The following is a 24,159-nucleotide window of genomic DNA, read 5'->3' on the forward strand; positions in this document are numbered from 1 at the left end:
TTATCAAATGCTTGTATGCTTTCATAAACAGGACACGACACACATTTCCAGAGGAAATTTTACGTGGACAAAGGTACCTTTCAGGTAACTAACTTCCATTTTTGAACAATTTTCACACTTGTCTTAATTCTGAAACACAGACACAAATGGTCATTCTTTCACTGAGAACTACCTGAAATGGTTGATTTTTCCTGGAATGTGAGAGCAGCACAGAGGTATCTTGTGCATCTGTGAAGAAACACCCTCCTGCATATTTCTGACTAGGCTTGCCTCCTAATTCTAATCTGGAAGAACTCTTCTGGTTTTTCTTTGCCCTCAATGTAAACTAACCCATCCTAGCATAGCAAATAATGTATTTTTCAAAGTAAAACACCAACAATAAAATTGTAAATAAGATTATTTAAAGGTAGGATGAAGTCAGACATCGGTACTTCCAGAAAAGTTTGTAAAAATAGTATAAAGCTAGGGGCGCCTGGGTGGCACAGTGGGTTAAAGTCTCTGCCTTGGGCTCAGGTCATGATCCCAGAGTCCTGGGATCAAGCTCCCTCCTCTCAGCAGGGAGCCTGCGTCCTCCTCTCTCTGCCTGCCTCTCTGCCTACTTGTGATCTCTGTCTGTCAAATAAATAAATAAAATCTTTAAAAAACTAGTATAAAGTTCTATTTGCTCTAGATAAAATGGAGAACTTGTCTCATAAAAAGGGAGTAGTTTTATTAGCATGTTCCCAAGTCACCTTTCTTACTCTTTCTACAGATCTTCAAAATGATTCTGAACCTCAATTATTGTCAGTTTGAAGTCTTTCTGCGTTATCGAAAAGCCAAAGACACATGTTGCACCATGGAAGTTCTCATCCAAGAGGAGATTAAAGACAGCACCAATTAGGAAAGCACAAACTTCACAAAAATAAATAACTACATCATGATGGTTGTGTGAAGCTGATTCTCTTGGACTGATAATAAAAGCAAAATACATGAAAGCACCAAATTCTACAAGCTCCTGAATTCAAATACTCTAACATGACTAACTTGATTAAGCAATAAATATTCAAACACACCACAATGGGTGATTTCATCATGGAGACTTTCTTAATGAAATTCACCTGAACATCACTTAATACAGTTGGTAGATAATGCCAATTTAACCCGACCGCAACAAATGCTTTATTTTACTTCATTTGCATAAACAAGGTGCATCTACTACATGAAAACACAACACAAAAGTTAAGATTAAGCTATACATTGACTTGTGGGGACGATGCCCCAGATAAGCTCACCCCACTAAACAAGATCACAGATCAGAATTACAAAAGGAAATGCTGCACACATCTCAGCTTAGCACTGGTTTTCCAAATGTTTTATGTTTAAAAGTCATACCAATATTGCATTTTGAATAGAGTCTAAAAATATAGTGGTAACCATTATTAAGAACAAGTTCATAAACAAAAGCAGAAGGCATCTATTTAAAAAGATCTGGTAAAGGCCTGCAAATAGTAAAGTCCTAGAAACAATAGTTCACCAGATCTTTATCACCTCCAAGACACGAGATTTTGCTCATTCGTTTTCTTATTGGCAAGGCAGAGAAAGCGGACACATGGAAAGTCCTTGAGAAATATTAAATAGAAAATAGGCATTTCAACTGAAATTAAATACATTAAGATTCATTCAGGAAGATTCATGTACCTAGTTAACTATTGTTGAGGACTACTTATTCTATGAAATTTGCTGGCACAATTGGACTTAATAGATTGGCAGATTAACCAAGTGGTGCAATTACTATCCTAGGGGCCAAAGCACAAAGGAAAAAAAAAAAAAAATCACTCCTGGTATTGTGGGTTTGGTAGATGAGATCTTAATTTGGTGTTTAAAATGTGAGTCTCAAATCTTTGTTCTGTTTGTGGTTAAATTTCCAAATTGCTCTGTGACATTTCTGTTACTTCCTAATACAAAATGAGTTGCTACAACTTGAGATTGTGATGGCGGAAACTTCTTAAAACAGGGGGGAAAGCATAAGTGCAATGATGTGTCTGTCTGTGGTCTAAATAATCAAACCGCTTGAGTAATATTTATACTATTGACCAGCACTACATCATTCATTCAGTCCACAAAAATTTCTGAAAGCCTTATATTTCCAAGGTGTTGTGGCAAGACGTTTTCTGTCATGGCTGTAGAAAATAAAGAGTCTCAGAAGATTAGAAAGAAGTCTTTGCCAGCCTGAGTCTTTTGTCTCTAAAGTATATTTGGTCACTCCCTTCTCAATGCCTCATGGTACTTTGCCAGCCCGACTCTTCCAGTGTTGATGTCATTGCATTAAATTGTGTTGTTTGTATGTCTCTCCCTTGTTTAACTGTAAGCTCCTTTAAGGCAGGCAATCAGGCAGTCACCACACCCATGTGTGTATGCTGAGCACCTGCACAAATGCTGGTGTAGGCAACTGTGGAATGCTTGCAATGGGGACTTTGGATTTAAATTCAGGGAGTCTTCAGCCTGCACTCCCACGCTCTGTTGAGTTGTTTCATTCTATATAGGTGGGGCTGGTGAGTATAGCTGCTGAACACAGAGGTAAGACCACTGTGAATAACAGGGCCAGGTAAATCTTTTAGAAGTTATTTTCATATGATGGGTCATGCTTACATCCCACTGCATCTACTCTGGAATAAACAAGATTTCATATCTGAGAATGGACTGGGTTCTTTCAAGTAGGGCTCCTAGATTTAAGAAAGAAAAACACAGGATTTTAGATAAATGACAAATAATTTTAGAGCATAAATATGTCCCAAGCATTGCATTTGTATACTTACATTTTATCTAGCAACCCTATCTTAAAAGGATGAGTAAATTGGAAGTAAAGAGGATTGAGTGAGACATTTCTCAATAATTTTTTGTTGGGCAGAACATTTATTTTCTTCATCCCTCAGATAATAAATACCACCAGCACCACCTGCCATTGTGATAATGAAAAAAAAAAAAAAAGCCACATTTGTCCTGTTACTCACTATGGTGTATTACCATCTTGGTTTGAGAACCATAGGAAGGACATAGGGATAGGAATGCATCCTATGAAGCCAAGAGTCAAAAAATGCATGTACCAGGATCCCATGGATACCATAGTCACACAGTCTCAAAAACAACTATATAATGTCCATTTCCTGACTAATACCCCATTCAGAACTCCCAAATAAATTCTTATGGGCAATCAGAGAGGCCTGACATGCTCAAATCTGTGTATCTGACAATGAATTTTAACCCCTGAGAAAAGATCCAACAATCATCCCAGATTTCTTAACAGTTTGACATATAAAGGGAAAATTAAAAGTCACCATCCTAAAGATCAATTATAAATATGATAATAATTATATATTTAACTTGTATGGCACTTTAAATTTATTCAAAGCACTTTTCTGTCCATTATCTCGTGTGACCATTAGTGTGGTATTTATTAGTGATGAGAGAATGGAATGTCTGCTCAATCTATTGTTACAGCCAATTTGCAACTTTTGATATCATCAATTTGAAACCACAAATGGGAAGACATTCAGTCTCCTTTTTCCCTTTCAGAAGTCTGTCAGTTGTGAGCTTTCTCTTAAGTCTTTTTTTATAGCTAGCCCTAGATTTTGTATTAATGTCACATGAATATTTTCTTTTTGAGCTACTTAGTTGATTATGTTAACTTAAGGTAAGAGTCTTAAATAGAACGAAATCAAAAGTAAATGAAAAAATTTGTGATGAACTGCCTTCCTTTCAAAAACTGTCTGCTTCTTTATGACAATGTCTGGCAAATAGCAGAAACTTGTTGAGTTCTGAATGAATGAATCAAGGAATGAATACAGGTGCAAATGAACTTCAAATGAAAGTCTGCTTTCGTCCTAACTTAATTTACTCCAAATCTTGCCAGCCTAATGAAGACTGCCGTTTAAAAGGGTCACACAAGAAAATCACAACTTCAGAGGCTAGAGCCACCCAGAAACCATTTAATGCCACTCCATTCAAAGGAAATCTTCCCCTCCCCCCAGAATCATCTGAGACAAAGACATCTATGTCGGGATGCAACAAAGATGCCACAATCATCTGGTAATTAACAATCATGGCCTACTCTGAGTAGGTGCATTCTTTCCTCTAAGATACACTTCCTAATGCAAAGTCCATTTCCTTTCATCTGGTCATCAGTAAACAAAATATGGAGCATATAAGTGCCTAGCACAGTGGCTGGCACTCAATAAGTGTTTAACAGCTCCTTGTTCCCTGAGCAAAATAGAGAGTGGAAACCTCACCCTTTTTTGAACAGGACATCATTGTAATAGTTTGGGACTTGTTCATTTATTTTTTTAAGAGAAATTTTATTTACTTATTGTACAAAGAGAGAGAGATCCCAAGTAGGCAGAGCAGCAGGCAGAGAGGGGGAAGCAGACTTCCCGCTGAGCAGAGAGCCCTATGCGGGGCTTGGTCCCAGGACCCTGAGATCATGACCTGAGCCGAAGGCAGCGGCTTAACCCACTGAGCCACCCAGGCACCCTGGGACTCGTTTAAATTGCCATCTTCGTCTTTAAATTCTTAAGGTTCCCATATAGAAAGAAGATGGGTCTGATTTGCCCAAATCCTGAGTTCTCCCTGCTATGTGCCAACTGACTGGATGAGTAGTAGGAATTATCCTCTATTTTAATTCCACGTATTTATTCATGCAATAAGTATTTTCCATGGGCAGCACTCGGCAAAGGTTACATGTTATTTAATCTTATTTAATCTTCACACGTACCCTCTGATGTTGGCATTATTATTATCTTAATGCTGCATATGAGGAAATTGAGGTTAAGACAGTTTAAGCAACATGCCTCATGTCCTTCGCATGCCTACCTCACACAGCCGTACTGGAACAAAAGCTCCAAATGAATCTGCATGGATCCAAAGACCATAATTTTGATCTTTACCTTCATCATTTTTTAAACAACTGAGGAGTTCTCAGAGAAACAAAGTTGCTTTGCAGAGGAAGATCTCAAGGGCCAGCTGGCACTTGTCTCTTGAGAAAGCATAGGGTCTTTTGGCACCAGCAACACCAACCTGGGCCTCTTCATATCTGGGTGAATTCTATAGAGGCCTTGTTCATAGAAAAGACCCGCATGGATTGGAGCCTTGTAAACCCCTTCTCCCCATGTGCTGCAGTGCACCCTTTCTGCATGTAACTTTTTTAAACGGCCACATTTGTGCCAAGCAGTTACTATATGCCGTGTCAAAACACCTATGCATATATTCAAGGAGTGATTTTCCCAGAAATACATTTTTAATCATGCAATATGATATGAGAGAAAGAGAAAGTTGGGGAGGGGGAGAAATGCTTTCAGAATTCCTATATAGCAAGCACAATAAAAACACAGCTGGGTGACATGAGCCAATAAAAAGCAGGAGAAAAATAGTAACCAGAGATAGTGAAGCTACTTGAGGCTCATAGAATTTCTCTACCTTAGGGGGACACATCCAAATACACAACACATAAAAACACATATTACAAGACAAAATTGAAGAACTTCGTCAATATCGCAATGCTCTCAGAGCTTCCAGGAAAAAAGGGATGTGAGGAAGCAAATGTTAAGGAGAAACAGCAAGTATAGGAATGGCTCCACTGAGGGGCCGATGGGCAGTGCTTCACAGTATCAGATGGGACCAGATGACTGAGGACAACAGAAGAAAATAAGGGCATGGGGGGTGATATGTCCTAAGACAATTTTCTTTTTTTGTTGTTGAGTGAAATGTGCCCCCCAGCCCCCAGCAGTTACAGAGAAAAAAACATCAGTCTTGGACTAATGTGACTGTGTAAATGTGTAGTCTCGCGAGAACTCTTTAGTCCAGACAGAATATGGAAGTCAAGATGAAATAAGTATACGATCAAAAACTATTGGATCCACCAACCCAAAATTACAAACAGCAGTTAAAGGATTCATGACAGGTGGCTCAGTCGGTTAACTGTCCAACTCTTGATTTCGGCTCCGGTCATGATCTCAGGGCCATGAGATCAAGTCCCTCATCCAGCCCCATGCTCATCAGGGAGTCTGCTGGAGATTGCCCCCCCACCCCGCCCCGCTCCTCCTCCTGCTCATGCTCACTCTCACTCTCTCTAAAAAAAGTAAATTAAAAAGAAAAAAAATGTCTAATGGATGAATGATAATTTTTTCTGAATTGTCCTAGATCTCAATCTGGAGTCAGAAATGCACACAGTAGAATTCAATCAAACAGTAGCTATTTAAGGAGCATTTTCAAAGTGCGGGAAACTCTGCTGAACCTTATAAACATCATCTCAACAAGCCCTCCCTTTTTGGGTGAGGTCACTGATCCTCACCAACTACACAAGTAGTAAGAGACAAATCCAGGTTGGAGCTCAGGTCTCAGACCCCAAGCCCCTGACTGAAGCCTTTTCCCTGAAAAGCAGGCCAATGGGCAGCGCCCTGAAACAAGATGGCTTTCTAGCAGTTATATTATTTTTTAACCTTAATTTCCAAGGCAATGCCAACCTAGACATAGTTTAGTGTTTGGAGTCTTCAGTCTCTCAAAGTACAAAGCCTCACACATTCTCAATCACCTTCTGCTGTCTCTTCTCCTGCTGAACATAACCTATGCACCAGAAACAACAGGGAGTTTCTGAGGAAAGCCTGTGAGAACACAAGTCTCTTCTGTGCTGGATTTCACTAGAAACCGCCCAAGAGAGGGCGTGTGTGACTCCCAGCCAAAGAGCGAGTCTTTGCAGCAAGTTCTGCACATGGAGCCCACTTGAAAAACTTCTCCACGACACAGAAGCTACGAGAATGCATTGTTACCAATAGTAATCATCAGTGCTGCCTACCGCATGCTTCAAATGGTCTGAGGCTCTCTGACTGTTCTATCTCATTTAATTTTCACACAAGCCAATGACGGTTTTATGACATCTTGCGGAGGAGGAAATGGAAGTTCTGTTTATGAATCAAAGCACAAATTAACATTCAAACATGTTTGCTACATGGTGCAACCCTGGGTCCTATCCAACGTCATGGGAATCAGGAGAACTTTCTCCTTGCATCTCTCCCAGCAAAGGGAGATCTCCTGAATGAACCACATCTTTCCTACAGATGAAGAACATGGCCAGTGTGAACCTGGACACAGCCTGGGTCTCCTGGGGGGTTACCTGTACCATCTCCCAAAGAAAGCGTGTTTGTGATGGTCACAGAAGGAGAGAGTGATATAGGACACCATTCCTTTACATGCACAAAAAGGAGCAGAGAACTAGAAGTACTTGCTTGAGGCTCACAATGAGCAATCAACTTAAAAATGATCACTTTTGTACAAGATAGGAAAGGCAACAGCAGATCATGCTGGACTTAGCCTTATAAAGTAAACATACCCAGGGCATGAGAATGTCATCCCTCTGCTCCTCTTTGCCTTCTATGTCAAGGAAGCCTTGGTAATTATTTGTGGCTTCTGTTCCTGGAAATGTGTGAATTGACAAATCCATTTCTTCCCCTTTAGCTATGGGGTGATAGAGACATGAGATGGGGTAGGGAAAGGAGGGTGTCCTGGCTTTGACTTTGGAGTCAGCCAACCTGAAACCCAATGACTCGCTGCTGGACTCACTGGACCAAGTTCCAAGTTTTCAGAAAGGATGCTTTTCAGCTCCAACTGTCTTTAACTACTGATCTGCTGACAAAGAGGGAATGACCTGTCTCAGGTCTCTTCCCCACTTGAGATTCCATGCATGCAGGGAGAAAACTACCTCTTGGAACTGCCCACTTCTCCAGCTGCTAAAGAAACACCTTCCTGATGCTTGCACCAGGTAGGGACGCACAGCTCAATTTCATGGCCTGCTAACCTTGTCTACCTGTCACCATGCAACACCAACCTCACCCTCTGTCTTCCAGGAAGACATCAGCAGTCTCCATCTGCTCCCGTCATATTCCACCTGAGGAGGGAGTTACCCTCCCGCCAGTCAGGAGGGGAGTGGGCTTGGGGACTGGACTGATGATCAATATGGAGGAGTTTTCTGAAAGAGAAGCTGTATGCTGCCTCCGAAAGCATGATTATTTCCTGAATTATTATATTGCTGGTTCCCCCTTCTAGCTTAAAGTAGATCAGACCTTATCCTAGAGCTTCTCTGAAAACACCAGCAGAGCACTATAGATTACGTTCTGCCCACTTTAGAAAGTCTCATGATTTAGGTCAAGGAATTGTTTTGCCAACATTCTGTTTGGTGTTATAAACTTTTCTCCAAATGTCCATTATTCATTCAATCATCCATTCAACAAATATTTATTGAGCACCTATTGTGTACAACTTCCTGTATGAATCCAAGAATTCAGCAATAAATAATAGATAGCTCGTGTTCACACGGAGATGACATTCTAATAGGATGGTGACAGACACCAAGTAAATAAGCCAACACATATTATAGGATTTACTGTAGCTTAGAGATAAGATATCTTAGAGCCAGACAGACCCTGTAAACACATAGAGATGGGGAGAGAAAAGGAAGGGAAAAAAAATTTTTTTCTAGAAGAGACTAAATAAACTCCATCTGACATATTTCTTGGTACCTAAGATAAATGTAATTTGGGGAAATTCTTCGCATAGAGAAATGGAATAGCCACGTCTTGTTTTCCTTTCGCAGAAATCCAGGGCTGTCAACTCCCCAGGAGGTCTCGAGGAAGAGCTGCAGCCTGCTGCCCAACACTGGCAGGTGTTTTCACAGCCTGGCACCCACTGCCTGGACTGTGAACGGGTTAAGGTGTCAGCGCCAGAGCTGGGAGCACTGCATAAACAGTGAGTCAGGCGTTCTAAGCATGCTTCCTCTTCCCTGTCTCCCCGTCCTGTGCTGTCAATCACCTGTCACTTGCCCACACATCAGCAGCATTGTGCACATCACCAGGCTGTCAGCAAAGCAGCTGATGAGACTTGGCTCCAAACTGTCAATCATCTTTGCTTCTCTTCTCTGCTCGAGAAATATTTTGGCTCACAGAAACAAAGAAACCTGGACAACAATGGCTTATAGTCAGGCGTTTACTCTTGTGCATGGGTATAAGTAAGATCTTATATCGGTGCTGATCGTGCCTTACCCTCAAATGGTGCTGGGGTTGGGGGCTGGGCAGAAGGAAGACTGAAACCCTGTTGCGTTAGTATGATGTACTTTAAAACTGTAATTCTAGTTCCCTGAGCAGACCCTGATGGATTCACAAAGCAAACACAAAAACAAAAAACAAGCAAACCTCCCAAAACAAAAAAACAAAACGAAATTAAACAAAGAAACCCACAAGAACATAAAACAATGATAACTGGAAGTTATCTGAGCTTGTGCCTCTACAGAAAATAAGAAGGCTCAGAGGATGGATGACTGCATGGTTCGAAATTATTCACCATTGATCAGGCAGGCTTTTGGAGAGAGAGTAATTGTTGGATTGCGGAGTTCATTTATCTCCCGGGACTTCTGAAACAGCGGCTTCTGCACCCGACTCTCCTATTGTCCAGGGCACGAGGCTGCTCAGGGGCACCCACACGCAGGAAAGCAAGTTCACTCTGTAGGACCCCCGTGAGCTAGGCTTGCCAGTGATTATGACGGGTGTCCTTATGTTGAATGCAAAGACATTCTAAAACAACCCACTGTCTGGCAGACCAGCAGCCCCTCTCGCCCAAAATACTTACCAGAAACATCCCGCACCCTTCAAAGCCCACAACAAAGACATCTAAAGAGATGTTCCTGGCAATGAGTTCCAATTGAGCAGCAAGTTCAAGTTGTCCTGATCTCCCCAGTTTGCCACTTGGGCAAAATCACCATGCATGTATTAGCATAATTAATCAGCTCATCATACAATAGATCCAAATACTACTAGGTTGTCCAAAGTCCTCTAAAGTTAAAAAAAAGGAAAAAACCTCTAGTGCCTTTGAAACATATTTAGCAACAATCAGACTTTTAATCATGTTTCTCATGAGCCTTATTATCTATCATTGCCCAATGCTCTGGATTGGCAGGTTCAGACACACGGTGGTTGGTTCCATCATCATCTCTGTGTTTGTGACATTTGGGATGTTTTACCCTCTGACAGATCCTTTCATACGTGCAACCTGATTTCTGAAAACACATCTCTTTCTGATCTAACCGGACATTAATTGGTTTTGTGCTGATGTTTCTATGTCTCTTGGTCTTATAGCACAACTAGCAAATCTGATCTCTGACAAGTTGGCTGAACCTAATCAGGACAAATCCGCTGCTACCCAGGTTGCCACAGGCAGTAATTTGAGGGTCTTTACAGAGTTATCCCTCGCTGGAAAGACAAGGGACTATAATTCTGTCAACACTAATCCAAAACTGTATGTTCAAGGCAGGAGTGGCCTCTCTCCCCCATCCCCAAGAAAAGATAGCACTTGTCAGATAAATACGTGAGATAATTGATAAGAAGAAATTAGGAGGCTGTGGCTGATGCAGTGACTATGAGAATTTCTTTCTTTCTTTCTTTCTTTCTTTCTTTCTTTCTTTCTTTAAGGAACCTTCAGAAGTGTAACATTGGGTGTAAAGTGTCAGCTGTCAGGGATAAAGCAGGGTCACAGGGAAGAGGTGGATGGAAACCCCGCCATCCAGCTCCCACTTATCATTGGGTGACTTGGTTCATATTTGCCTCACTCGCTAAACAGACAGGTGCCTAAACATTCTCAGCCTCAAAGGAAAACTCTCTCAGCCGACTCAGGCTGCCACCCGGTGACAAAGCCCTGATGGGAAGCAAGAACCTCCTCAGGATGGGAGGTGTTACTGTCAGACTGTCAGCCCTGTGCTATTCTCCGAAGACCCCTGTGGTTTTCTTACAGGCGCAAAAAGAAGAAATATGAGAAAAATAAACTTCTTTCTTACTGTATCGCTTTGGTCCATCTTCCAAACAAAATGAAAGGGTTAATGTGGCGTCGTCTTCAAAAAACTCGGTGGCAAACGCGTCCCACCAGAGGTTGTCGCTATCCTGCAAAGAGACAGATCATTTATTTAACAGGCAAGAACAGAAACTACCTCAAAAGAGGAAAAAGAAAGCAAAAGGAAAGACAAACCCAGCCACCACTTGCCTGTTACTCAGCATATGTGTGTGGGTGTTCTAGAAGGCGGGTGGGCGAGCGTGTGGTCACTCCTCAAATTAATTGCCTCAAATGGGGACCGAATTCCAATTCGACAAATGAGTGAACGCGAACTGAATGAAAATTAATTCTCCAGGACATATTTGGGGAGATTTAATAAATGTACTTTGGAACACAATGTGACATTTCTTAACAAAAAGGGTTTACATTTCATGTAAAATGCATTTAACTTCTTTTTGGGCGCTCTTTCTCTCCGCTCTTTTCAGAATTTGATTTTACAAACAGAAACCACCATATCACAACCGGGTTAAGGAGAGTACATTTTTAAAAGATAATCAGTTCAAAAAGGGGGTGTGTGTGACTTGTAGCCCCACCCTATGCAAATGTCCTATAAGATACAGATATTGCCACAGACAGAAGATACATAACTGTCCAGGGTTGTACAAACACCCATCACATGCATATGGATTGTTCTCGAGGATTGTTTTAAGATTATAGGCAATCTTGTTGCCTTGTTATTAACATGATCATTAAAAATAGAGCAGTTCAGCAGAATGCAAACTATCCATGTGAACTCTGTTTGTCATGGATTGAGTGTCTCCTGTTCATCCAGAAAACGCTTTGAAACTGTCCTGGTTTAAAGCAGTTAAAATCACTGTTAATCATTTGGGGGGGACAGGGGCTCCTATCAGAGTGAATCAGGGGGGTTACGCCAAGCATCATATTCTAAAAGGGGGCATCACAGCTGCCCTTGTGCTTTGCATCTTGCCCCATGTACCCCCAAATTCTTAAGCACAATCTTTTCCCAGAGAATCGCTGATCAGTGCCAAACTTTAGGAGGAGATGTCCTGCAGCTGCCTGTCAGAGGAGGGAGGGGCAGCTCCCCACTCAGCGGCCCCCACTGCCGTGGCCTGGGTGGAGAAACTGCAAGCCTCTCTTCTTCCCATTAAGTTGTTCTGCTTATGAGGACATTAAGTTGTTGTCATTGGCAGGCGTCAGGAATGAGCCTTCAGTCCTGGAAAGAATAATTAAAGGGCCACCAAAGATTGATGCTGTCTGTTCTGGTTTTCGGAAAAGCAACAGCTCAGGCAAATGAATTTTTTCATCTTTTTTTTTTTTTTTTTCCTGGCTTCCTCCCAATCACCACACCAAAAGCCAATACTTTTCTTGGTAAAATAGAGTAAATATAAAAGCACCCAGGGGTGATTCATGGCTCCACATACAAACTATCTCTCCTCCCCCACCCCAAAACAAATATTTATTGAGCACTTATTACATGCAGGCCCTCAGAGCACACAGCTGGTTGAGCGATGGGTCCCTACCCTCAAAGGGCTCAAGCCCAGGAGCAGGAGACACCCAGGTGAAGACTAATAGTCTCCCTCCAGACCCGAGACCACAGCATGAAGTCTGGGTGTCATGGAAGCTGTCAGAGTTTCTAGAAATATCAGTGGGATTGGTTGGAAGTGGAAGAAGCAGCTGGGGAAAGAAACCCCATTTGAGAGCCTGGGTACACTGGTTTATTTTATTTCAAATTGCTACACAGATGGAAAAAGAATAATAGTTAACATTTATTGGGTGCTTACCACATGCCAAGCATTATTCTAAGTGTTTTATGTGGATTTTCCTCCTTACTCCTTACTACCTCCCGTTTTTTGTTTGTTTGTTGTTGGTTTTGGGTGGGGTTTATTTATTTTGTTTTTGTTTTTTTTGGTCCGTTCTCTCCTGTATAATTTAATTTTTTTGTGAACAGAGGCTCTGTTTTGCTCTAAATGGTGCCGAGCCCATGGTACAACTCAATAGAAGTTGCTCAGTGAATGAATGAAGTCACTCCCGTTATGTACTACCCCTCCTTTACAACCTCAGAAACCAAAGCACAGGTGGTAAATGGAACTTGCCAAGTACAGTCAGCCGATAAATAGTGAAGCTGGGATTTCGACTCAAGCCCCTCTGACCTCTGAGCCCCACCCTCTGCCTGACTCATTTCTCTGGCAGTCTTTGCCAAGGTGGTGGTTAGGACTTAGAAAGAAGGGGAAGGAGAATGAAAAGGGAATATTTTGTCTCAGATTGGTCTCTTTGTCCAGCTCCTTGCTTCCAGCTGCCAGGGACGGTCAGTGTCCCGCCTCGCACGGCAAAGTACCCCATGTGGAATGATGTCAGTGGCGGAACTCACGCCTATTGGCAGCCCTCAGACCCCGGCTTCAGCCCAGCTCTTCCCAGCGGTGAGCACGGACAACTTAGTTTACTTTCCTGAGCCTGTTTCCTTACTTGCAAGTTGAGAAAAATAATAACACAAGAGTAATAATTTTCTTGCGGAGTACATGTGACAACAATAACCATAATAACAATTATCTTGCAGACTTGATGTGAGGAGTGAATAAATTAGTGGGTCTAAAGTGCCCAGCAGAATGCTCAGAGCACAGTGAAAATGAATAAAATGCCCTTTTCCTGCCTCTACCTACCATCTTTAGCATCGTTTTTAAAGGAGGAGGTGTTGCATGTTCTAAAGAACCATATCAAAAATGCCCTTTATAAAAAGCCTGTTGATAAACCAAGCACGTTTCTTCTCATTCCAACTACACGTAATGCATTTACCTGGCAATGACACCTGCCCACAACAGTTAGAACAGGGGTATATCGAATCTCTTTTGCCCTAGTGATTTCTCAAAGGCCTGTGACTAAATCAGACCCTGCACCTGTATCTGCCTGTCATCTGACTCTGGGTTTCTGGCATTCCTGCTAGGAAATGGAGCAGTGAAAGGCAAAATCCCATGGAGAACCCAGGCTGATCCAAAGGCGCTGGGAGCAAAGGAAGGACTCGGACTGAAGTAAGGGTAAAAAGTGTCAGGGAGGAGCCACACAGGGTCCACAGCACCTAGACACTCAAGGGTTGGCGGGAGCTGAGAAAGGCACAAGAAGGAGACATGCCCTTCCATTCCACCAACTGCAATGGAGCATAAGATGAGTCAGCATCTCAGGAAATGTCAGAACAGGTGTGGAGGGGGAAGGTTACATCAGGTGACTATATGCACAAAAGAATCCCTTGGCTTTGCTTAGAAGAACATTTCAAAACTAAAAATGAAAAATGTAATTATGTGAGACAGAATAGTTTTCATTTTCAGTTTTGAAATGTTCTTCTAAGATATATATATATAAATATATATAAATATATAATATAATATTATATATATTTATATATTATATTATATATAAATATATTTATATATTATATTATATATTTATATATAATAATATAAAATATTATTATATTAAAATAACATAAATTATAATAATATAAAATATATTATATATGATATTATATATTTTTATATAATATCATATATAAATATATTTAATATTAAATATAGATTTATATATAATATATATTTTTCTATATATATATATTTTTGGAGTTAGCTGATGAATGAATAAATGAATGAATGGAATTCTTTAGCGTACCATCACAGACCCAACTTAAGAAACTCACTCTAGGGGGTGCCTGGGTGGCTCAGAGGGTTAACCCTCTGCTTTCGGCGCAGGTCATGATCTCAGGGTCCTGGGATCGAGCTCCGCATCGGGCTCTCTGCTCAGTGAGAGTCTGCTTCTTCCTCTCTCTTTGCCTGCCTCTCTGCCTACTTGTGATCTCTGTCTATCAAATAAATAAACAAAATCTTTAAAAAAGAAAAACTCACTCTACAAAGTTTTCCAGACATCTCGGTTGTTGCAATCCTACTTTGTCTCTTGGCTGATATTTCTCAAATGGCACACCAATTTTTTGATGCATTTTAAAATTATAATTATCAACTATCCCCAGACACTCCTATGTAAAGCTTTTGAATTAGTCTTTAGTTAGGAGAGGATAGGTGTTTATGTAGGAAAAGGAATAAAAGGAGTAACGCTTTGACAAAAAATTGCTGTGAAGTATGGGTCAGTCTTATGTTGACTGTGTGTGAAGGAAGCAGATGATGGAAAAAACACATGCGTCAGGGGCCCTGGGTTAACAGTCGTACCCAGAACTCACTATTTTCTAAGGGCTTTACATGAGTTGTACCCTCTTACATTCACAACTATCCAAGTTGCTACCAAGGGGTAGAGCAAGCTGCCTTATGGAGAATTGATATCTTTAACCTCCATGTCACAGTGACTTCAACATGTGAATCCTGCCTCTTATTAGCTGGAGGACCTCAGTGAAGTCACCTGACTTCTTTGCATCTATTTGCTCATGTATCAAGTGGGAGTAATAATTTCCGTGCACTCTAAGGACTTAAAAGTAATTGCCTAGCACATAGTAGCTGTAAAATAAATGGCAGTTATTATTACTCATTATTGTTTCATTTAACTCTTAAAATAGTTACAAATAAAGAATCCGAATTTCAGAAACTTCAAACTACTCAGTAAAGATCGGACAGCTAGAAAGTGGTGGTAAATCTGAAGTTCACTTACAAGTCTGTCTAACTCTAGTCCAACTTTTAAAGTTGATTTTATTTTTCAGCAAAACTATGAGCAAGGACACGGTTCTATTACCTGCCCCCACACCCACACAGCCTCCCACATTATCAATACACCCTTGTTACAACTGATGGACCTACTAGTCCATGATTCCTTCAAATAATTCTATTTAAAAAGTGATTTTTCACCTTAGGTTGAAGGTGATGGTAGTTCACAAGTGTAGAAGAAGCGGCCAGAAATGCCTAGAGAAAATTCTGCCAGAGCAGATCTCTGATTCGAGCATTTTCAGATTTTGTTCCCTTTCCCCCAACTTCGTGTGCTTGCTCTGAAAATCCACTTCCTTTTTATACACGTCTTGCCTCCATTTTGCTGCCTACTTGAGTTCCTGAGATCAGTTAGGCAATTTGATAGGAGACATTTGCATAATGATGAGTCTAGGTGTTCAGGCTGGCTGAAATTTACCTACAAAGGCTTCTGTGGAACCAAAGAAGAAACCTGTGGCAGAGGTCAGACAGTCCTGGGTGGTAGAAGCTCAGTTCTGAGCTCACAGCCACCTCATGAGGGCAACAGTAACAGTTCAGCCCCTCCATTGTTCAGCTTTAGTCATCTCAAATGATATGAGCCTTGCAAAGGCTACAGGTGCTCTGCTTGGCCACATGGAAGAAGAGCAAGGGGCCAACGGAATTGAAAAAAAAAAAAAAAGGGACCAGTGAACATTCGGCAGTTGTACCCACAGGCTAGGCTCCCCCACCTCTTGACTGTAAACCTTGCGCCTCCATCTTTGGAGAAATGGAAGAACCACAAAATTCCCAGTTTTCCTTGCAAAGCAGGCAACATAGTCAAGGTTAGCAAGCCAACCAACCAGTAGGAGGTTGCATGAGTAAAGTTGCCAAGTTGTTTTGCAGCAAGGACTCCAAAGAGAAGCTCACCAAGTCTGAAGTTTGAGTGGGGATGAGGTTCAATCCCCTCAAATCAAACTGACTTGGAGATTAGCCAAGGAGTGCCTTGAGACTGACAAGTAGGTCAAGATCAACATTTTGGGACTTCCACGTCAGGGTTATGGTGAATGACCTCCAAAAAGAACCAAACGCCTGAGGTCTGATTCCTAGATGTGTGGAATGGGTGTGCAAGTCTGTTACTAGCAGTTATAATGGGCGTGACATTTGGAATATATGCTCTAAAACATTCCCTCCAGGAAAAGCCATTCTTACCACACTGAAAAGGGCCCAGCATCGTCAGTTTTCTTGTGTAGCCAAGGGACCTTGGGCAACTTATCTCTCTGAACCAAGGGTTCCTCGTTAACCCTCAGCTGCCTGCCTTTCTTTGCATATGTTGCTATTTGGCCTCCAATGCATAGTATACCCCAAGTTACAGGTTTTGCTCTCCTCTTCCACTGTCCTCTGTGCTAGGAAACTTTGAAAACTCTACCCCCATTAGCATGTGAATCAAATGATAATTGAATCACTGCCTTATAATCCTCCAGTAAACTAGGAGATACTTAAAGGAGGGACAAGGCATCCGGCTTGGCTCCACCCTCAACAGAGCTCCCAGCTATGGATTACCCAATAAAGGAGTAGAAATATGGAATGAGCCAATGGAGAGGCTATACCCATATACCTCCTCAAGTGTTGTGGGAGCCTTGAGAGTCTGCACTCAAAGGCCGGGGAACCAGGATGGTGTTCAAGCTAAGCCCTCTCTCTGTTTCACTTTCCATAAGCAGATGCACCACCCGTGCACGTGTAAGTTCACATGGAGACAGGAATTTTCAAAATGATCTCACATCCATGTTGCTATGCACCACCTTTTGGGTAATTTTCTTGTCCTTTTCAGCAAAATGTTGGTTAAATGAATATATTTCACTGACTATAACTTAAGGAAGTGAGGTTTTACTTTATTAATTTTTTAAAATAGAGAGTAGAAGATAATGTGAAGACCCTTGGGCCCATTATCTAGCATTAACAATTATAAAAATTCTTATTTTTCTTTTTAAAAGGAATTAAAAATTATAAATAAATATAAATGCCCTGGATCCCATATCCTGCTCTGTTTTTTTCCTCCCCTCCCCTCCCCCAGGCTCCCATCAACAACTGTCTTGTGGAATTCATTTGGCTCTTCCTACCCCATCTTTTATATTTATACACACATAGGATGCCATTCATATGTGGTCTTATTTTATGTTTTTAATATTTTATTTAAACGCTTTCATATGGGGTGCCTGGGTGGCTGGGTGGGTTAAAAAACCTCTGCCTTCAGCTCAGGTCATGGTCTCGGGGTCCTGGGATCAAGCCCCACATCAGGCTCTCTGCTCAGTGGGGAGTCTGCTTCCTCCTCTCTCCCTGCCTGCCTCTCTGACTACTTGTAATCTCTGTCTTTCAAATAAATAAATAAAATCTTTTTTTTAAAAAAAAGTGCTTTCATACATTAAGTTCCTTTCTTTAAACTTGCCTTTTTTTTTTTTTTCATTCAACATTGTTTTTTGGAGACCTATGTATTTTATATATTAGGACTTCTTCCCTTATATAAGCTACATAATAGTGCACTGAATGAATGTAATATATTTTACTTAAGCATTTTGATACTAATGATCTCTAGACAGTTTCTAATTTTTTGCTATTACAACAATGCTGTGATAAGTATCTTTATAATGTCGCTTTGTGTATATGTGTAAGAAGTTCTCTGGAGCATATATCTAACTTGGCTATACACAGGAAGAGAGTATGTACTTGTCTATATTTTGGCTCTCACACTGAGAGGTCTCTGTGCTTCCAAACTGAAGCCTTCTGGTCTGACTGATGCATGGGTAAAGAAGAAACAAGGTGCATTTCTAAGGAATGTCTTTCCAAGTGGGATCTAATAAGAGGATCAACATAATTACAAAACAGAGTCCAATCTGCCAGGAGAAGGATGAGCATCTAAAAGTCCAAAGAAGATGCAGTAATGGAATAATAATAAACTACTAAATTAAAAAATGAAATTAAACAATTTGCCTATTATTCTCTTAAGGTAGAGTGTATCTCAGGGGTTTCATTAAACAAAAGGAGGATTATTTCTTGATGCTGACACAAGAACGAAAGCATAGGCTCTTCATGGTCCTTCCAAATAACTCCTGAAACAGAATCAGCATGGGAGGAGGTGGGGATCCCGCTCTGTACACCCTGCCTACCACAAGGCTCCTGATTGAACCATGCCTTTTCCAAGGAGACAGGTCCTCCCAATGCTTCCTGTCATTTGGTATCTGAGCAGTACACATTTAGTGTTGAGTGAATATTAATAAGTAAAAAGTGGATTATTTTCCCAAAGCTGGAAAGTAACAATAGCAGAGAGCAGCCTCCAGGTAAATAAAGATGAAATTAACTCAGCCTAAACACAGGCAGGGGGAGTGGTATCGATAATTCTCGTATATTTTAATTAGGCAAAAATGCCACAGAAGCTTCTCCACTCCAAACAAGCTTCTGTATGCATTTCTGCGATTAAAATCCTTGGTCCTTTTGTCCCATCTCACAGGTGAGTCCAAATACCACTGGCAGCGAAATCATATATCAGGACGAGAGAGGCATTCGGGTCAAATAGCAGAAGAGAGGCTTAATTACATTTAAAAATCCACAAAAGCATTTTCCTTCCATCCCAGATTCTCTCCTGTTCCCATCTCCGTCCCTTTCCACCAAAAACAGGATCCTGGGGCTAGGGCTGCCCCCCGGCATCTGTAACTTAAGCACTGACAGGTTATGTGGGATTTTTGCCAGAGTAATTATTTTTCAATTCAACAATAATGAGAAATTACCATGGCAACCACTTGTCACGTGGCACACATACACCCCCTCTAAAGAATGAAACCATACATAAAGCATCTATTTCTTGAAAAATGTGTTTTTTTATTAAAATAAACTTAAACAGGTCAAAGTGGAGAGGGTGTATGAAGGGGTCTGGAAACAGGAAGATGAGAAGAGCACTGACTTTTCTAGTATCTCGTGGTTCTAGAAAATAACATCTTATGACCCTTCTTCCTAGTACACACACACGGACAGCACTCTATTAATCTGTATCTTACCAGTTCGGTCACTCCCATTTTGTACTTGTCAGCTCACCTCTCTCAGAAGACACTGAAGAAAGAATGAGCGCACTCAAGGACAGAGGCAGAAGCACACTTGGGTCATCCCTTGCTTTCCCGAAATTTCTTTGCCCGTCACGCTCCTATATTGAGACAGGAGACATTAAAGAACCCCAACCTCGTGCCTTTCTTTTCATGGAGGGCCCCTCCCATTAAGGGAGAGCAGGTCACTTACATTCATTCTCTAACTGCAATAGTCCTTTCACTTCTTGAATCCCTAGCCACTTTTTCTTCAAACCATGTATCAAACGACTTTTATTCCGAATTAGCCACATTTAATCATTGCAGTCAACAGTTACAGAGCACTGACTATGTACAAGTCAGCATTCTGAACAGGTTGAGTAACATAAACCCTTGAAATTTCACAGACAGCCTATGGGATAAATCCTTCCCCAAACCCCATGTTACAGATGTGAAGACTGAGGCGCAGAGAAATTCAGTATTTGCTCAGATCACAGAGCTACCAGGTTGCAAGGAGTGCAAACACAGGGACCCTGGCTCTTAAGCTGGGGCTCTTATAACCACTCTATTATATTATGATGTCCCTTCATCCAAAACAATGTTCTTCAAGATCTTTACTATCTTCTTACTTGTTTCAACATCCAATAGTGCTAAGTGCACTGTTTGGGGCTCTCTCTTGAGCAGAGATCCCAAAGCAAGGTTGTCCACATCTGTGCAATTCTACATGAAGACAGAGGAATAAAAATGATACAGTAATTATGGGAGCATGTGTTGGACACAAAGAGAGCATTTGAAATCCTCTCTTTTTATCATGGGATTTTTTTTTATTATTATTATTCTCATGTCCCTGGGATTACATTTTTCTTTCTCCTTGTCATCTACGATTTTGTTCATTCTTGGCTAAATTGTATCTTATTTAACAAGAAACATTAGCTGTAATTTTAACAGAAATTTTAAAACACCATGTTATCAAATAGTAAATTATGTGTCCCAATAGTCCATCTCAGGGTTCAACTCACAATTCAAGGCTTCCCTTCAGAAAGTGCTCACAATATTTCACTCTTTAGGACACGTGGGTGCTGTCTTGAGAAGGAAGTGTATTAAAACAGAAAGACAAGACTTGGCATCTGGCAGATAGGGCTCTTGAGCAAAAGGTACGTCAGTATCTTTTCCCCCAAACACCTAGGGAAATTCATGCATTTCAATCTTCATCCTTGACCCAACAAATCATTAACTAATTGTGAACATCCAAAGAGAAATGTTATTTATGATAATCTAAAAATAATGACTAAAATGTACACATATTTTACACACCCAAAGCTGAGCTTTTTGCTGCTGGACTTATCATAACTATGATGAAAGACTCATTTTCTTTTAATTCCTGTAAGCTTTATGAGGGTAAAGTCTATATCCATATCTTGTACCTTTTGCAGACAGAGCACAAAATACCTGGCCAATATACAACAAATTAGTACTTGATTTTTTGAGTATTTAAATTATATAACTTAACAAAATAAATATGTCTTTTATGAAAACCAAGCATATTTTCAAAACTCTGAAGAAAAACAATAGTTGTCTTCTCTTGATGGTTGAACACTTCCACTGTCTTCTCCATTCACGTGTCTGGCATACAGGGGTATTAAATATTTAATATGTGAATCAAGGAAAATGCTAAGAGTTTTGCAATGAATTATTTCCTAGTCTTCACAGCATCCTGATCAAATTGGTACAATTTAAATGAGGAAACTGATGCCTCAGGTGGTCACAGATCAAGCAAGAGGTAACACTGGAATTGGATTCCTAGTCATTTTGATTCCTGGACATTTCATCCTAACCACAGAACTTCACTGCCTATTCTTCTCTGCATTATTCTGGAGAGAAAGAGGACTAACGTTTTCTTCATAATTAAATTTTCTGTTTTCTACTCCAACATGGAGTCATGCACTCTAACATGTGAAAAATAACATATTGGGGACCCCGTGCAAATCACTTTGAAAATGACACAGCAAGGCCTCACTCTAGAAGCAGGGGGCTCAGGGCACCTGGGTGGCTCAGTAGGTTAAGCATCTGCCTTCAGCTCAGGTCATGATCCCAGGGTCCTGGGATTGACCTCCACCTTGCCTCAGGCTCCCTGCTCAGCAGGAAGTCTGCTGCTTTCTTTGTCTCTCTCCCCCCACCACCCCTGCTTGTGCTCTCTCAAATAAATAAATAAAGTCTTGAAAAAAAAAAAAAAAGCAGGGGTCTCATTGGTGGCCCCTCTGTGGTGGTAAGCCCCATAGCTCCTATTACATTACAGCACCAGGTTCCAGGGGTCCTGAGACACAGCATAATGTGATGAAGCAGCAACTTCTATGTCTTAAGAAAAGCTCATCAGAAAATCACGTACAAATTTTCTGTTCCAACATAAACACAGCAGGCAGGAAAACATTTCTGGAAATACTTGCAAGATGCAAAAGCTTGTTTCTGTGACCTGCCCAACTGCATAAGAATCAAATGAGACAGTAACTCGTGGAGTCACCACTAAAAACTGGAAGAGACTGGGCCAAGATTGAGGCATCAGGGAGCCACTGGAAAAGAAAATTCAAGTTTTTCCTTCTTCTACTTGGGAAAAAAAGAAAAGATTTTTGTTCACAAAGATAAATAGAAGAAAATGAACATACTCAGAAGCTAGGTTTATCTTGACCATGGTTGAAGGTTTCCATTCTTTTCTCCATTTTCACACCTGTTTACCAGAGGATTTAGATTCTCCATAATTTACCAGTGACTCCCACGCCTGTACCACGGCTCTCAGTATCTCCCTAGGACTCCAGAACTGTGGCGCCAGCTGCCTAACCAGTTGCCCCACTGGGGAACCAAAGAGACATTGCAGATGCAACATGATGGAAGCCAGCCCCAGCCCCATTTCCACCCCCCACCAGGCTTCTCTCCAGTCTTCTCCCTCTCAACAATGCAATGCCAGTTTCTCAGTCTCCTAGACCCACCTTTTGGATACATTCTTGATTCCTCTCTTTTCCTAAGCCCACGCTTCTATTCTGTCAGCAACTCCCATGAATCTACTTTCAAAATTCAATGGAACCCATGCACGCTCCTCTCTCTCTGCCACCACTGCTCATCTGGGCCTCCTGTAACTCCAGCCTGGACAAGAGTAATTGCTTCTTTGTCCTTCTCTCCACCAGGACTCTGACTTCCCTGAAGCCTAGGCTCCAAGAGAAGCCTGTGTGACCTTGAAACAATGCCACTGGTTGCACCACTCCTGGTTAGAGCCCTCCCATGGCTCCTCATTGTTGCTTTCACCAGGGAGCACACTAAGCCTGCACATGGTCTTCCTTTCTGGATTCAATTCACTTCTGAATTGTGGATCCAGGCCCTTACCATAGGGACCTTGCTTCTACGCCGGGGCCACACTCCCGCTCTGCCATAGGTCCCTTTGCATTAACTATTCCTTAACCAAGTGGATGACTTTGCTCTACTTAGCCTGGCTTTTTCTTCCTTGTCATTCAGATCTCAGATTCCTGGTCATTTTTTAAAGATTTTATTTATTTATTTGACAGAGAGATGGAGAAAAAGAGTACAAGTAGGCAGAGCAGCAGGCAGAGGGAGAGGGAGAAGCAAGCTCCCCACTGAGTAGGGAGTCCAATGGGGTCTTGGTCCGAGGACCCTGGGATCATGACCCAAGCCTAAGGCAGCCATTTAACCAACTGAGCCACCCAGGCACCCCTATTCCTGGTCATTTTTGACCCTGCAATCTATAGGATCCAGCTCACTCTCACATCAGTCAATGTTTTTCCTCCAGGAAGCACTTATCACTAGATTTTTAAAATTTGTTGGGGTGCCTGGGTGTCTCAGTCATTAAGTGTCTGCCTTTGGCTCAGGGCCATGATCCCAGCCTCCTGGGATCGAGCCTCCCATTGGGATCCCTGCTCAGTGGAAAGCCTGCTTCTCCTTCTCCCACTCCCCCTGCTTATATTCCCTCTCCTGCTGTGTCTCTCTCTGTCAAACAATAAATAAAATCTTAAAAAAAAATAAAATGAAATCTGTTTATTGTCTTCCTGCCTCCTTCCTGGGCGCATAGGATCCTGTTGCCCGCTTTCCCACGGAACCAGGCACATATTGGGTGCTTCACAAACAACAGAATAAATGAATATACCAAAAATGTGCTAAACAAACAAGAAAAGAGAAAAGATAAATCTATTGAGGAGACCACATTAATTGCTTCCACAGGGCCGCCATTCTCAGACTCAGACTTGTCATAGCCCAGTTGACTGCAACTACATAATAGAGTACCAGGAACTTACCAGAATCTTTATGCACTTTAATTTTTTAAATAAATATATGCCATGAATTAAAAGCATTAAAAATATTTATGCCCTTTGACTCAGTAATTCTATTTCTGGGAATCCATCCAAAGGACATAATCCAAAAATATGTAAATGCTTTATACACAAAAATATTCACCATAGGAGCATTCATAACAGCATAAAAACTAAAACAATGTGCCGCCCTGCGAGAGAGGAATGATTCAAGAAACCATGAGAAGTCCATGAGAAGGAAAAGGAGGAATCTTTAAAAATAATGCGCGTCCATGG

The 24,159-nt window shown here is 41.3% G+C and overlaps 1 protein-coding gene across 10 annotated transcripts in view; it reads right to left on the bottom strand.

Annotated features, from left to right (window-relative positions):
• LDB2 (LIM domain binding 2) overlaps positions 1-24,159 on the bottom strand; it is a 375,718-nt gene that overhangs the window by 227,397 nt on the left and 124,162 nt on the right. For all 10 annotated transcript variants that reach the window (XM_032333925.1, XM_032333923.1, XM_032333924.1 and 7 more), the window contains exon 2: positions 10,847-10,949. In XM_032333925.1, the coding sequence (XP_032189816.1) occupies positions 10,847-10,949 (103 nt within the window). The remainder of the gene's footprint in view (positions 1-10,846; positions 10,950-24,159) is intronic.

Source organism: Mustela erminea, chromosome 2 (assembly GCF_009829155.1).
Source record: "Mustela erminea isolate mMusErm1 chromosome 2, mMusErm1.Pri, whole genome shotgun sequence".
NCBI lineage: Eukaryota > Metazoa > Chordata > Mammalia > Carnivora > Mustelidae > Mustela > Mustela erminea.